The sequence below is a fragment of the Pyrus communis genome, chromosome 10 (assembly GCF_041283825.1).
Source record: "Pyrus communis isolate YQ-2024b chromosome 10, ASM4128382v1, whole genome shotgun sequence".
Lineage (NCBI taxonomy): Eukaryota > Viridiplantae > Streptophyta > Magnoliopsida > Rosales > Rosaceae > Pyrus > Pyrus communis.
This window is the reverse complement of record NC_142574.1, coordinates 22,950,096-22,965,295: the sequence shown is the minus strand read 5'-3', so window position 1 is coordinate 22,965,295 and position 15,200 is coordinate 22,950,096. Positions and strand designations below refer to the sequence as shown.

General features: G+C 37.2%; 1 protein-coding gene across 1 annotated transcript; it reads right to left on the bottom strand.

The window, feature by feature from the left end:
* Nucleotides 1-4,945: 4,945 nt before the first annotated feature.
* Nucleotides 4,946-14,565, bottom strand: LOC137729315 (structural maintenance of chromosomes protein 1). The gene is made up of 18 exons (XM_068468229.2): nucleotides 13,843-14,565; nucleotides 12,814-13,050; nucleotides 11,801-12,034; nucleotides 11,435-11,673; nucleotides 10,878-11,144; nucleotides 10,402-10,672; nucleotides 9,821-9,945; nucleotides 9,189-9,298; nucleotides 8,983-9,090; nucleotides 8,760-8,899; nucleotides 7,623-7,712; nucleotides 7,313-7,521; nucleotides 6,927-7,096; nucleotides 6,715-6,824; nucleotides 6,249-6,628; nucleotides 5,732-5,983; nucleotides 5,345-5,572; nucleotides 4,946-5,251 (listed from the first exon to the last, which is right to left on the bottom strand). The coding sequence occupies exons 1-18, from the start codon at nucleotides 14,278-14,280 to the stop codon at nucleotides 5,203-5,205; spliced, it is 3,657 nt and encodes a 1,218-aa protein (XP_068324330.2). The 5' UTR covers nucleotides 14,281-14,565; the 3' UTR covers nucleotides 4,946-5,202.
* Nucleotides 14,566-15,200: the final 635 nt, after the last annotated feature.

The window sequence follows — 15,200 nt, the reverse complement described above, 5'->3', positions numbered from 1 at the left end:
TGAAGAGCTTTGGACTTGAGAGTGTTGGAACCTTTCCCTTTTTTTGTTCAAATGACTGTTGGAACTTTGGTTGTGCTTTTCATTGAAAACACTACAACACAAGGGGAACTATGCGTTGCTTACAACAAAAAGGGAACTATGGGTATCGCCTTGGGATTGAATTTTTTTGTTATTGTTGAATCTGATTCCTTGGAATCAATCTCTTGTCTTAGGGGTAAGATAACAAATGGCAGTTGGGAGGTTTTTTTATAATCTGGCAAAGAGCAAGAAATTTGGAGAATTCTTTCAAGATTGTTGTTGGTCTTGGATACCAAGATCAGTCAATGTGGCGGCAAACCACTTGGCGTCGCGAAGATGTTTGGATATGTGTGACATTACTTGGGTCGATAGACCCCATCTTCACTTGTTCATGTCCTAAACAATGATAGGTTACCTTGCATTCCTTAAATTTGTACTAGCGGTGTAAAGGATGACGTTTTTAGCTATGCTTGCAGCGTCTAGTTTCCTTTCACCCCCTTGCACTACCTGGTTTGTTATTATGTTGCTTGTCTCGTTGTAGGCTTCATTATGTGCTTTTGACATTTTTGCCTTAGTTATGAGAATTTCCAATTCACCAAAAAAAAAAAAAAAAAAAAAAACCGAAGGAAACCATGCATGGGCACGGTCGGGCCCGATCCAGCTCAAAATAAAGGAAACCAGACCGGACTCATTTGTAAATAAAACAGGTTGGGGAAAGCCTTCTTACTCCTAGCTAGTCGCTCTCCCTTCAGTCAATGAGAGCTTTTTGTAGCGGTTATGACTTGCTCAATCTCGAATCTAGGAGTAGGACCATTAATAGTTGTTCATATTTGAGTGGTTTTGTGGTTTAAGCTTTTGGGAAATGATCTAAAGAGGAAGTTCAACGTTTGTTGGAGGTGACTCATAATAGAATCTTTTTGCCAACAATGTACAAAATCATTAAAGGGTGGTGTAGTCTTTTCTATGGTGCGTGTTGCAGTGCCTTGAAGGGTTCAAAACTGCTAGGTTGTGTTGTGCGTGTTTTTTTGTTTGTGGTTTTGGCCTTGCGAGTGTTATTTTTCCATATGGTTGGATGTGATTATGTGGTTGAAGTTTTGTACTCTTTTTTTGATCCATTTATAATCGTGGAATTGCACACCATCATGATGATGTTATTCGTTTTATTTGATTAGTGGAATGTTTTTATTTCAAAAATTTCAAGAGCTAAATAAATTTGAGGATCATTGTTCTCCAAAATATGGTGATGTTTTGTGAATGTGACCATTAAATATGGTAGTCAGGTAGAGTCTTTGCTCTTTTGCAAACTAGTCTCTTGTATTCCTCTGCACTGTTATGTTATGCTTTCTACAGAAATTAAAGTACGTACCAAACAACTGATTAACTGTTAACCATTTTTTACTTTTCATGACCTAGTTTTGAGACCAGTTATAAGGAAGAAATAGCACGAATTAAGCTTTCAAAATAAGCAGAACTATCTACAAGGCACCAGCATGATCATGCTATATATTTATCAATATTATACTCTAGGTTTGAAACGTCATTCATGTCGTCCAATTACATTATAATGCGTGAATTAGTAACATCAAATGACTGTTTTAACTATCACACTAAAAAGTTTCTCCGATTTAAAAGTTGAAATTGAATTTATGAGAAGGTCATGTTTGATGTTTAAAGTAATAGTACCTCAGCATCTGGTGTGAAATCACCATCTTCCTCTCTTTTGAGGCCACCACACTAAGCTGGGAGTTCTTCCGGTTCTACAAATCTTTTTGGTAAATTTCCAAGCAAATTTGTGAGATAAAGGAACATAAATTAAGCATTCAAACATTAATTAATAAAATTATGATATTATATAGGTTATATATAAATCTTACTTGAGAAGGGTTTTTGTAACGTCTGAAGGCCTGGCAAACACAAACTTCATTTTGGTTCTTTGACTTAGGAGCCTTGATCTGAGCACACGCAGCAAATAATACCAAAGAGGAGCATTTATCACAATCTGCAAATTAATCAACAAATCTTATTTCAAAGTTTGCGCATATATTTCAGTGTGACCATCACATCGTAATATATTATTAATCAGTATAACCTCAAATTTGAGAGCACTACTTAAATTCTTTTGAATGAGCTCTAGATAGTTTTCTTGGAGCAAAACTAGGGTTTTGTTGCTACGAGAACGAAGCTCATTCATGTCCGGCCGGGCGAGTTCTTCAAATCCGTAACGCGAACCATAGAATCCACTCCTCCATCATTGAAGTTATGTTTTTGAATTCCCTTTTCCATGAACTAAACCCTCCACCTCAAAAACTCTGCCTTTTCTCCGCAGAACCAAAAGTCCTACTGTACAATGCCCTATCTCTAAATGGCCCATAAAATGTGGAACACAAGGGGTGCCCTTCCTTGTCTAAAACACACGATCGAGTTTTTCCATTTACGTACCACTTTCTATTTAAGTTTACCCCAATTTCAGTCTACCCTCAATTAAAATTTTATATTTTAACTTTTCATAAGAACACCACCGTTTCAGTCAATCATCATCTCGACAACCAGATAGTGATCATATTAAATATAAATATTCACATGAATATATATATGACAATCAAATAATGATTGTATCAAACACCAATTTCTTTCCCTCTCCTCTATCTCTACACATGCTTTTCCTCCTCCTACATCGACGTCCTTGTTAAACAGACCTTGTAGCTTCAAATTTCTGCACCACCAATCCAAAATTGAATCTTTGGGTTGTCTTCAATCTCGATTCTCACGCTTTCTTTAATTTCATATGGATCTTGAGAAAAATCCAAGAGTTGCAATTCGGAGTTGTTTTTCTGATTCTCTTAACATTGTTTTTCAGAACCAGAATTACTATATATATATAGAAATCACCTTCAAATCATATTCAACAACTTTTGGTATGCCAATCATATTCAAGCAAGCATTAATTAAGACAACGAGAAAAGAAGGGCAACAAATCTGAACTAATGAATTATAATATGAAAAACGAAAATCGTATATGGACTAGCAATTTCAAGTGTTCAAAAATTGTTTTTTGATGCGCCTCAAAAATTTGCGTGCGTTTGTGTGGAGAAAATGAACAATGTTCTCAGAAAATATTAGGGTTTGAGTGAGTGTGTGTGTGGATAGAAATATTATGTTATGTTCAAAACCAGAATTTGAACCATATTATTTCTAACTCATTGTGAAGCTTAGCCTGCTCCCATTTCTTCCTGTTGGTGTAGATAATATTGTATATTCACAAAAAAAAAGTATGTGTCTTTTTTTGTCTTTCACACAATTAAAATTTTAAGAAAGTTAAAAACTTAACTGGTGAAATGAACTTAGATGGGAAGTGACGTTTAGATAGAAATACTCTTATAATTAAGTATACACCTCAGCATTTGTAGCAATCAAATTTGAGACCTCATACTTACAACTGAAGAAGAATACTACTAAAATTGTTTGTACCAATGCCAGGTTTTTTCTTAATACATTTGATATTATCTACACTAAGGGATGGGGAAGTGGACTAAATCTCACAATGTGCTAGTCATATAATTTGGTTCGAGAAATACCACTAGATTGTAGAACTAAGTGACCACAGTGCTAAGCTTTTAGAAGAGCTTAAAAATGCTTTCAGATGAATAAAAGGACCTTATGTGTTATGCAGAATCTAAAAATGACTGGATTAGACCATCTCCTAAGGAGATGTCAAATTTTGATTCTAAAATTTAAAATTGGACAGCTTATGTGGCATTTTGACATATTTTCATGTTTTGCTCTCCACCCGATGAAAGACGGTGAGGCTTCGATGTTTTGTGGTCCTCGTCGTCTTTGTAGGCTGCAGAGATTGAAGAGGAGGAGGAGGAGGCGGTGGTGGAAAAGGCTAAAATATCCTTAATGCGGTTAGGGGAGTCATCGACAGTGAAAGTCTGGTCGTTGGGTCCGTCGTGGGCTTGGTGGAGCTTCGACGGCGAGCCGCCTAGTGACTGTCTTTGCATGGTCACAGACTCACAGACAGGGAGAAAGACAGAGAGAGAAGAGAAAGCGAAAGATAAGAAAACCGTTCAACAATCAAATAATAAATGACATTAAAATATTAATAAAAAAACATTTAATAATTAGTAAAAAAAATTGAAGCTGCTGTCAAATTTGACAACAAACCCCTTTGCTACCAATCCATGTCATGCCACATAGGATTTGGCATTTCGGTTGGAAACAATTAGTGGCTATATTTTTTTACTGTTATAACTTATGTGGACAATTGGAGATGCTCTTACACACTTTTTAGTGCTTTAGAAATACGCTTCAATGATTTTCCTAAAGACACTTTCAAATGGTATCTTAATAAAATGTTTTGTAGCCACTTAGTATTACGGTCTAATAGTATTCCTCCACTTATAAGTAAGTGACCTTAGGTTCGATTCTCGTCAAAAACGAATTTGAACCACATTATTACTAGCCTATTGTATTTGAACCACATTATTACTAATTCATTGTAAGGCTAAGCCTACCCTCTTCCCCTTAGTGTAAATATCATTTATTAAAATAAAATAAAATTTAATTAATTAATTAATTTAAAAAAATTAAAAAAAAACAAACAAACAAACAAAATGTTTTGTGTGATTATGACAAAACTTTCAACAAAAGCCCTTATGAGGAGACTTAATTTCTACATAAACATTCCCAAGCAACCCCAAGTACAGTCAATCTCATTAGGCATGAGCATGCCTAATGGTGCTTTGGGCCTCAAGAGGACCACACGTTGGGACATTCATTTGGTCTTACATACTCTCCTCTTTCTTTCTGGCCATACAGCGGAACATATTAAAAGACAATCAAGGGACGTAATTAAGAGGAGAGTGCAAGAGGTAAAATGAAAATTGTAAAACCTCTCCCCAAAAGAAATACATAAAAGAACAGTAAATAATTAAGGATTATTGCTCTGCGGAAAAATAAAACATTATCCGTCTCGAAATCAAACATAACCAAAAGGAGTCATTTTTACATGCCTAACACATAAGACTCTATCTGCCGAATTCCATACCTAATTATAAAAGAACAATCCCAACAGTCACACAAATCTTAGAATCTTTATGTACAGCGATTACATCAAATGTCAACGAAACGATCTGTATCTACATCATAAGCATGGTTATCTATCTGAAGCCTGGAGTAGCTGTATCACGACTCCCGATACTTGGTCAGGTCAAATGTCAGAGTTTCCGAACAGCTGCAATAAATAAAACACAGTTAGTGCATTACTAAACCGTAGAAAGTGAATTGTGAAAATTTAATGATGTTCATAGTATCATGTGAAGCTCACCTCCTTTCGCAGTCCCTGTAAACCCCAACTAAAGCATCAGCCTTGTCGTAGAAACTATCTTTTAGAGAGATTACAATGCTCTGAAAACCACCGCCTCCCTCATCATCTTGGTTAGCCCTGGCTCCTTCACGTGACTTTGAACGGATGAATCCAGCAACCTTTGCAACATTCAAGTTATCTAGTGCAGCATCGACTTCATCCAGTATGAAAAACGGGGAAGGCCTAAAACTGAACCCGTGTATAAGAGGAAAGAGAACTATTAATATACATTAGTATTGTGGCGATCTCCATATACATAGTAAGTTCCATCCCAAAACTTTCATGTGCAAAAGTCTGCAACACTTAAAGGTAAAAACTTTTCCATTCGTAAAGAGTTAAGAGACGCACCTGTGTATGGAAAAGAGCAATGCCAATGCTGCAACAGTTTTCTCACCGCCAGATAATTGTTCCATATCACGAAAGCGCTTTGTTGGGGGCATAGCAGTGTACTTGATGCCATGTAAAAATGGATCATCTTCATTTTCCAAATTTAAATATGCCGTCCCACCCAGTGGATGTGTGTTGCTCTTTGTGAGTTGTTTGTATATCTTATCAATACTACTGGAAATATGTTGGAAGGCATCCATAAACAACTCGTACCTGCATTGACCAAAACAAGAAAACAAGCATGCTAGTTGCATTACAATCCAAGGCCACAGAACAGATGGTAGGTGTAGCAGGAAATCACCATAAAACAATAAAATACTGCTACTTTTCAGAAGTGGAAAATTAAAAGTTTCTCTTTCTCGTTCTTATCCTATAGAAAGCATCTATTTAACAGAGCAGAATTGCATGTCAAATTGTCAATCATCTTTCATCCACTGAGTGGTGTTTTATCTGGTAATAGCGTAGAAGCAATTAGTACCTCTTCTGCTTAACTGAGTTAAACAGATCAGCTTTTTCCTTCTCTTCTATTCTAGCCACTTCAAACTCTTCAGTTACAGCTCTTTCCTTTTCTTTTATAGCCTCATATTGGTCCAGGGCCTTCAAATTTGGAGCTGTTTTTTCAATTTCTGAAATTACGGCATCCATTTTTTGCTTGAAATCCACCTCAAGCTTCTCCCGTTCAGATGGCCTTCTGTCCCGCACATGAGACTTGTTTAACTGACTAAAATCAAAAAATGGGCCCATTGTGGAGGAATCAGTCTCCATTGGGTCTGAGATGATGGGGAGATTTATTTGTTCCAATTCACATTTCTCTACTATTTCCTGCTTCTGTGACATCAGCTGCTCAATCTGTGACTCCTGTAAGGTGAGAAAAACATACGTAAGCCTTTTAAATTTACCTAGAACAAGGTACACAACTGGTAAAAACAGAACTGAACTCCAACCTTAGCGTGTATCTGTCGATTAAGTTTGGATAAACTTGTTGTAGCTGTAGAACCCCTCTTGTTCCATTCTTGGATTTCCTTTTCACACCCTTCTGACTTGGATTTCCATTCTAACGAATAGGAAGAGACATATTAAGAACTAAATCTCGGGCTGATTGAATAGAAGCTTCAAAATTTAATTTCTTGGAAAACAATATGGTCCCATTTCATACCTTGTATTTCTTCCTTCCAACGATCGATCTCACCAGAAGCTTTTTCTGCTGCTGACTTGGCTGCAGCCTCTTCCTTCTGAACCCGTTCTAAAGCTTTTTTAAATTTACTAATAGAATCTTGGAGTTCGTTAATTCGTGATTCCATGTCCCGGTTTTGCTCATACTCTAACCTGTAAGAAACAAAAATAAAAGTATTGCATCATATAATCTGAGTGAGTGCCACGGCTGCCATACAACTAGTAAATAAAAAATGAGGAACCTGTTGATTCCAAAAAGATATTACGAAACGAAGGAAATGAAACTCTTAACAAGTTTAAACTGACATCTAAGTTGATTTTTGCATGTATTGAATTGAGGGATAAATGGAGGGGGAGGCAAGGACGTACTGGTACTTCAACTTTGACAGCTGACTACTCAAACTAAGCCTCTCTTCAGCCATATATTGGGAAGCCTTGAGTTGATTTTCCTCGTACTCACGGATGTTTGCCACCCCAACAGATCTACTAAAATCTTTGTAGATTCTGTCAACAATTTCATTTATCCTCTTCTCAAGCTTATTGATTTCCTTGCTTCGCTTATCTACAGCTTGCTTTAACTGCAAGAAAAATTGAAAACTGCTGGTACTACAGGCTTGAATTCAAATATTGCAATAAACTAGATGACAAGCCTTGTCTTAGAAAAATCAAAACAAAAAACCTTGAGAAGTTCAGGACTGCTGCGATCAATCTCTTCTTTTATATTCTGCTTTTCCCGTGCCAAGGTTGCAAGTTTGTCCTTAATGCTTTTCTGCAACAAAAATTGTCTTATTTGTCATCCGCCAAAAATAATCATTGTATAAGATAAAATCCAGAAATAGCAATGTCATTTTGCAGTGCATACAGTACACCTCCACCCCAACCCACCTAAAACAAATAAAATAAAGGGGTAATTTGACCTTAGATGGGGAGAAAAATTAGGATTGAGTGAGAGGTCAATACAACAACAAAGCCTCATCACACTAAGATGGGTCGGCTAATGAATCCTAGAATGCCACTGCGCTCAATTTTGTGCCATGTCTTCCGTTAGATCCAAGTGGTCCAAGTCTTTTCTTAGAGTCTCTTTCCAAGTCTTCCTAGGTCTTCCTCTACCCCTTTGGCCCTGAGTCTCTGTCTCGTAATCACATCTTCTAATCGGAGCGTCTGTAGGTCTTCGTTTCACATGTCCAAACCACCTTAACCGATTTTCTCTCATCTTAGATGGAGAGAAAAAATGTTTGTATTGACCTTAATTGAAGAGGATAAATGATTCAATTGACCTATGCTAGAAAGTGGAATGCCCATTGACCTATGCCAAAATATAAAATTATCTAACTGAATTTAAAATAAAACCTACTTATTTCAAATATTTGAAACTGGCCACACCTTTCCACAATTCCATATCTAAAGATCATAGTTATTTTTCAAATCACATACAATAACACGTAGCAACAGCTCTAATTTTTCAACGTCCATCTTCCCTTCTGGATATGGAGTATGGGTCACATTACTTGATACCAACAAAATCAAATGTCAAGATTTCAAAAGAATTTATATCCCACCCAAGTTATGCCAGATTCTCAAGCCATTTTCAGAATGTTATATAAAACAATTATATGCTAACCGCTAAACAAAAGTTCAAGGACCCGAGCAGCAATAATCTAGCCGAGGGACCAAAACAAGATGAAAAGTGGGTATGGATGCAAAAGTAAATACCTATTGCCAACATACTTAAAGCTTCAAAGCATGATAAACTAACAATTAAAACCATTCAGACAAGCCTTCATCTGTAGAATGGAAGAGAATTCGATGGATTTACCTTCTCAATCTCTGCATACTGGATCTTTTTTTGAAGTCCACTAATTCTACCAGTTGTCTCAGACTCTTTTATCTGCATCTCTCTAATTGACCCCAGCTCTTCCAACTCTGACTCAAACTGTTCTTTCTTCTTCTTCAATCCTACAGAACAAAAACGTTAAAGCCACATCCAAAATAATCCCAAAAAAAATCAAATTAAAACAATATGAAAATGCAAAAACAACCTTCAACTTTTTTATCATCCCACTGTTTTGACCTTGCTTCCATTCCACCACTGGTACCGCCAGTCATTGTGCCGGATTTCGCAAGCAGAATTCCATCAACAGTTACAACTAATTTATATAGGAAACATAAAAAGGTAAAGATCTAATTCAATAGGAACATGATTTAATACACAATGTGAAATTTTTTACAAACAGAAGCCAATTACCTTTGAACCTCTCGCCAGTCCAGCTGAGACGCTTAGCCTCATCAAGTTCATCACAGACAAGAGTATTGCCAACAGCAAAAAGAATTGCCTTCTCCAAGGCAGGATCAAATGTGTGATTTGTTAAGTCCACAAACCATAGAAGCTTTTTCAGATTTTCATGAATAATCACAGTTTTATCTCACAATGAAACCAAAACAAAAAGAATAGAGGCCAACACACATAAAATATAGCATGGCATAATCATGACATAACCAACAGCAACAAGTTGACAACAGTCACCAGAAAACATGCAGATGTGACGAAAATGTGGAAAAATGCCAAAAGGTTTTATCATCAGTTAAGTAACTCAAATTCCTTTTGGGCGACAAGAGTAAGGGAGTCACATGATGGAAACATTACTGAAGATGAAAGAAGAAAAACATGCACAAGAAAAAAATGAGTAGGGAGAATTGTCAGCTGACCAGAATGGAGCACCTGAAAAAGACAGGACTCAAGAACTTTTGCAATCAAAATGCCCATAAACTGATTCAAGCAGCCATGGACACTGACGCAAACAAAATACCCAGGCTACTGTACTGTAAGATCATTACCAGAAGACAGGATTATAGAAGTATTGCATTGCTAAAGGATATTGGACTACATCAAAGATCAGCTTTGCAGTACCACCTAAATTGCGCAATCTCTCCATTACGGGCTTCACACGAACAGACCGAAGAGGTATGAATGTCTGAGGAGGAAGCCTTTGTTCTTTCAAATACTGCAGGGATGTAAAAGGATCAGTACCAGAATTGCATTTACATACTTCAAAAGTTTTGTCAACCCATGAATCCAGTGATGACTAGTCAATAAACCAATAAACAACCCAGATATTTGTATTCAACACAAACACAACTAGCAACTACGTACATGGAAATTGAAAACGAAAATAAGCATCTGCTTTTCCTAGAAGGAGAGGACCGCATTCAAAGCAAGAAGATGAAATGCCCTCAAGTATTCAGTATGCAAACAGTAGGCTAGTTAACAGCTACAGGATGCCTCATCCATGCTCAGGGGCCAATCACATTTTATGGTTCAACAATTCTCAGTGAATATGAAGCAAAAAAATGTTAAAATAACCAATAAAATACAAAAGCAATGTATTGATTCTTGATGTCAACAGTATAATTTAGATAAACACACTATGAAAGGTTAAGCTTATAAGATCATAAATCACCTTGATGCATTCCTTTCCCGTTTGTTCATCCTCAACTACAACGGCATCCATAAATTTACCCATGGCAACAGTAACAGCAAGGTTATACTTTTTTTGTGTTGGCCTACAGAGTTCAGTCATACGACCATGGACACCGTGAAACAGGCGTTTGAGAGTCTCGACTGCTTGAGACAACCTGGAATCTCTCTCATTCTCATATCTGTCAGCCTTCAATTCCCGCAGTTGCTTTTCTATTTCATCAATTTTTGACTTCAGATTTTCATATTTTGTTCTGTATGCACCAAAAAAGACAATGGAAACATGAATTCAACGCTTTCTTGTCTTAATTTCTGGTAAAACAACCAAGCAAAACGACAAAATATAAAACACAACCAAATCAACACATAAGAGAATAGGGTGGCAGCAAGATACACCTGCCAGAGCCTACACACACATATATACATAAAATAGAGAAGCATACAGGCAAGCTGAATAACCTGGCCTGTGAATTTTTAGATTGCATGGCACGCAGTTCATTATCCAGATTTTTAGCTTCATCCCTATGTTTTGCAGAATTTTCTTTAATTTTTTTCTGCCTTGTTTGCATTTGTTCCTCTTGTTCCTCTAATTCAGCCTCGCGACTTCTCAACTGTTGAAGATTTTCTTCCAAATTCTTTTGAGCTTCAAGATCAGCATGTTGTTGCCTATCCAGAACCTCTTTCTCATCTCTTAGCTTTGCAGTTTTCATCCCAGCATCTTCCTTGCTGTCATCAGCATTTCCATGACAATTTAGAAAACCATATCATGAAGAGAAACTCTAGAGAACAGAGAAAGCACAATGGTTAAATGAATGTAACTAAACAAGTCCAAAAAGAAAAGGGTAAGCAGGGCAACAAGTTCATTCCTCAGCTTAAACTTGAAAAAAAAAAATAAATAAATAAAACATTGTATTTGGCCCCAGGAAACTATATTTTAGTTGAATAAGAGTAAAGAGCCAGACTACCATCAGAATCAGATATACTAGCCATATAAAGCAGGATTGACAAACACTTACATTCGAAAATATTCCCTTAATTCAGTATCATCTAACTTCAGTTTGTCGCCACTATCTCGGCCTTTTTCATGTAAATCTTCTAGTTTTGCAGTCAGATCATGTATGCCCTTCTGGAGCTGCTTTATATCCTCTTTATGTCTTTTCCTTTCTTGTTCTTTCTTAGCGAGCTCCTTCTCACTTTTCTTGATTTTTGCATTTATACGAGACATTTCCTCTTTCAGTTTCAGAAGGTCTGGTTGCTGCAAACAGAAAAAACAATATTAGATGACCAATAATTTTTTCCTCTTCAGCTCAAAATAAACTCATTTTCATTAACACGGATCTCAAGTGAATTTTCTATGTCCTGTTGAAGCCAAGGAAACTCACACTTTTGTCAAGTTTATTATTTCTATCTGAAATCTTCTTTTCACATTGTGCAATCTCTTTCAGATATTTTGCTTGTTCTTTCTTCTTATTGTTTGCTTCTAGCTGAAACTCATCAATTTCTTGCATAACTTGTTCACGGCTTTTCTTTTCAGCTTCAAGCTCCTCAGTCATTTTTGCAATATCATTTTCTATGTTGAACAATTGCCATAAAGAATGTTCTTTCTTCAAAGATTTCTGCAAGTCAAATAGATAATCATACGATCAGCATATTACAACTGTTAGAAACTATGAGGCAGAACATTCAATGGAAAACACTTAAAGCTATTAAACTTCTATAAATAACAAACTTCAAAACCAAAATTTAGCATGGAGAAAAGTTTGACATATTAAGGAATTCCCCACCTAGCCTACACTCAAGTCTTGTGTATGCCCACACACAATACTACCATGTGGACACAAGACGGATAGTCTGTGTGTGTGAGTGAGTGGGCAAGTGAGTGATTGTGTACGTGTGTTTGAGCGAGAGAGAAAGGAAGAACCAAGTCTTTGCAAGGCCCATTTGATATGCTCTTTCCTGAATTACATAATCCCCTAAGGGCATGAAATTTCAGCCTACCTCTGCGTTCAGTTTGTCTTTGTACTATTCTTCCCTTTGTGTGTGTGTGTGTTTGTTTAAGGGATGGCAAGGTAGAAATATTAAGCATTCAATTTGTCTTTGTACTATTCTTCCCTTGTGTGTGTGTGTGTGTGTTTGGTTAAGGGACGGCAAGCTAGAAATATTAAGCATTCAGTTTGTGAGAATCCAAATAATTATAAAACTTAAACATTTTCAAGGACAACTAACTGCAATTCTGCAGCTAAAACAGATAAGGTATTAAGGCAAAACATGCATATACATCCGTGAATGCAGACATATGCAAATGTAACCCATGTATTCATGCATGTATATGCAAAAGCAGCCGCAGCACATGTGCACATGCATGAAACCAGCAAAGAAACTTTGAGATGCGCACCAGTTGATCTTGCAGGCGGAGGTGTTTCTCAGCTTCTTCTTTTTGTTCTTTCTTTTGCCTCCTCTCCAATACTATTGTTCTCTTTCTCTGATAAACAAGACTCGCTTTTTGTTCAGCTTCGGATTTTTCTTCTTCATATTTTTCATAGTCTCTCTTGAGTTCATCAGACCCAGATATCTGCTCAAGAAGTGCAGTGAGTTCCTTGGGATTTTTGGAGGCAATGGACTCCACATCACCCTAAAATAAAAAGATAAAAGGTAGTTAGAAGTCACCCCTAACTTCCTATGCACATATCAGAACCACCGTAAGAGCTCCAATATATCTTAACAGTATTTGAAAACTAGTGAACAAGGCACTGTTTAGCATGCTTATAAACTTCCTATAACAGTTAGATACCGTTAGGTAATGGCTCGACACTCCTATGACCACTCATTTTTTTCCCTTTTATGACTATGACTACTCATTTTCCCCCTTTGGCCTAGAATGAATATACTCTCCAATGCAAATAAGATGAAACCCACGGTACTAACTCCGCCACTACATACGACTCAACATTAAATGTACAGTGACGGAAAGTTGGAAACTATACAGGGAAATGAAATCCTAATTACAATTTCAAAATTGAAGTCTACATGGAGTCGCATACATTTCAATAGTTTCTGAGAAGTCATATGCATTTGAAAATAAATAGATATATTTCCATTTCCTTTCCCTCCTTATTCAAAGAAATTTTTTCAAGTGCCCGGTATTCAAGTGGGCACTCCATGTGTCACAAAATAAGCGGAGGGACACGTAAAAATATATCATTTTCTCTGCTTGTATTATGACATGTGGACTACCGGCTTGAATACCCAATACTAAAAATCTCTCCCTTATTCAACTCCAAATTTTCAGTTGCCAAACATCAGCAAGACCTCTGACAAGATGATTGATAAAAAAATTAAATCGAACAGAGAAATGAAGTACCCTAAGCTCACATTACATATCAGGAACTGTGAAATTCGAAAGCATTTGATCTTTTAAATTAACCTGAAAGACGAGGAAATTCCGCGCCTTGACAAGAATCCCAAGAGACCTGAGCTTCGCATTGTACTCTTCCCACGTCACAGACGCCCCATCAATGCGGTACTCGCTGCCCGCTCCGCCAGTAATGGCTCGGGTGAACTGGAGCTCCGACCCATTGTCCAGCTGGTAAACCAAGCGGACAAAGGCCCTGCGGCCCTTCTGGTCCTTCTCCTTGTCGTCGAAGGCATAGATCAGGTCCTTCAGCTGGGCCCCACGGAGGTGGCCCGTCCGCACGCCGAGGACGAAGCTTATGGCGTCCATGAGGTTGGACTTTCCAGCGCCATTGGGCCCAATAATCGCCGTGAAGTCGTAGAAGGGGCCGATGGTCTGGAAGCCCTTATAGGACTTGAAGTTCTCGAGCTCCAGGCGGAGGATTTTGCCCTGAGAGACCAGGGACGGCATGGCCGGTCGAAGCAAAACTAGGGTTTGGGAAAAAGTGGAGATTTAGGGCGATTCTGAAAATTGAAGCTAGGGCTTCAGTGATTAGTAGCAGAGGGAGAAAATTTACAGAAGCTTCATATTTTCCGGGAAAACGAAGTGCGATTTTCCTGGGAAAATGGAGGGAAATTGAAAGTCGGAGGAGGAGGGGAATTGGCGGGAGAAGGGGAGTTTTGCTGAAGTGGTGGAACTAACCAGGGACCCGACCATGATCGAAGGGCGTATTGACATTTTCCACTCCGCTGCATTAAAACGCTAATCGACGTTGCCGTTTTGGATTTTTAGTAGGTCCAATTTTTTGGTTGGATTTTGGTATTTTGTAAATCAAAGGTAAGATTCTTTGTGTTTTGGTCCCTTTCTAGCTTTCTTGCCTAATTTTACTAAAGGAAAGTGTTATTAACGTACTAATTTTTACTTCTTACGCATTTTTATTAATTTTTTATCATTAGTTTTCTTTCATTTATTCGATTTGATAATAAAAATTTAAAAATATGTGTGAGAAGTAAAAATCTTTAACTAATTGCACCATCAATGTTATAATGCAGTGGTATTGTTCTTTGTTACGTATTTTAACTTAAATTCTCGTTATACTAGAATATTATTTAACTAAGCACGCCATATAACAAGCATATATTGATTAATTGATTCCCTATTTTGACACATAATAAACATTCATCAAATCGATAAAGTCATTAAGACAATTAGGGCTGTCTTTGAGATTTTGGAGGGCCTGTGCGAAATTTGTAAAAGGGCCCCTCTTTAAGATTTTTTTTTAGCAAATGATATTATTTGCATTAACGGGAAGGAGGTGAGCTTAGTCTCACCATGGGCTAGCAATAATGTGGTTCAAATTCGCCTTTAGCGAGAATCGAACCTAAGACCTC

Bases quoted from the DNA above. Each gene is read 5' to 3' on its own strand.
- LOC137729315 (XM_068468229.2), bottom strand. From the start codon at position 14,280: ATGCCGTCCCTGGTCTCTCAGGGCAAAATCCTCCGCCTGGAGCTCGAG. The intron at 9,299-9,820 runs ATATCCTTTAGC...AACAAATCACAC, and splicing joins CTGATCTTTGATGTAGTCCA to ATTTGATCCTGCCTTGGAGA. The intron at 5,984-6,248 runs GTACTAATTGCT...TGGTCAATGCAG, and splicing joins AACTCAGTTAAGCAGAAGAG to GTACGAGTTGTTTATGGATG.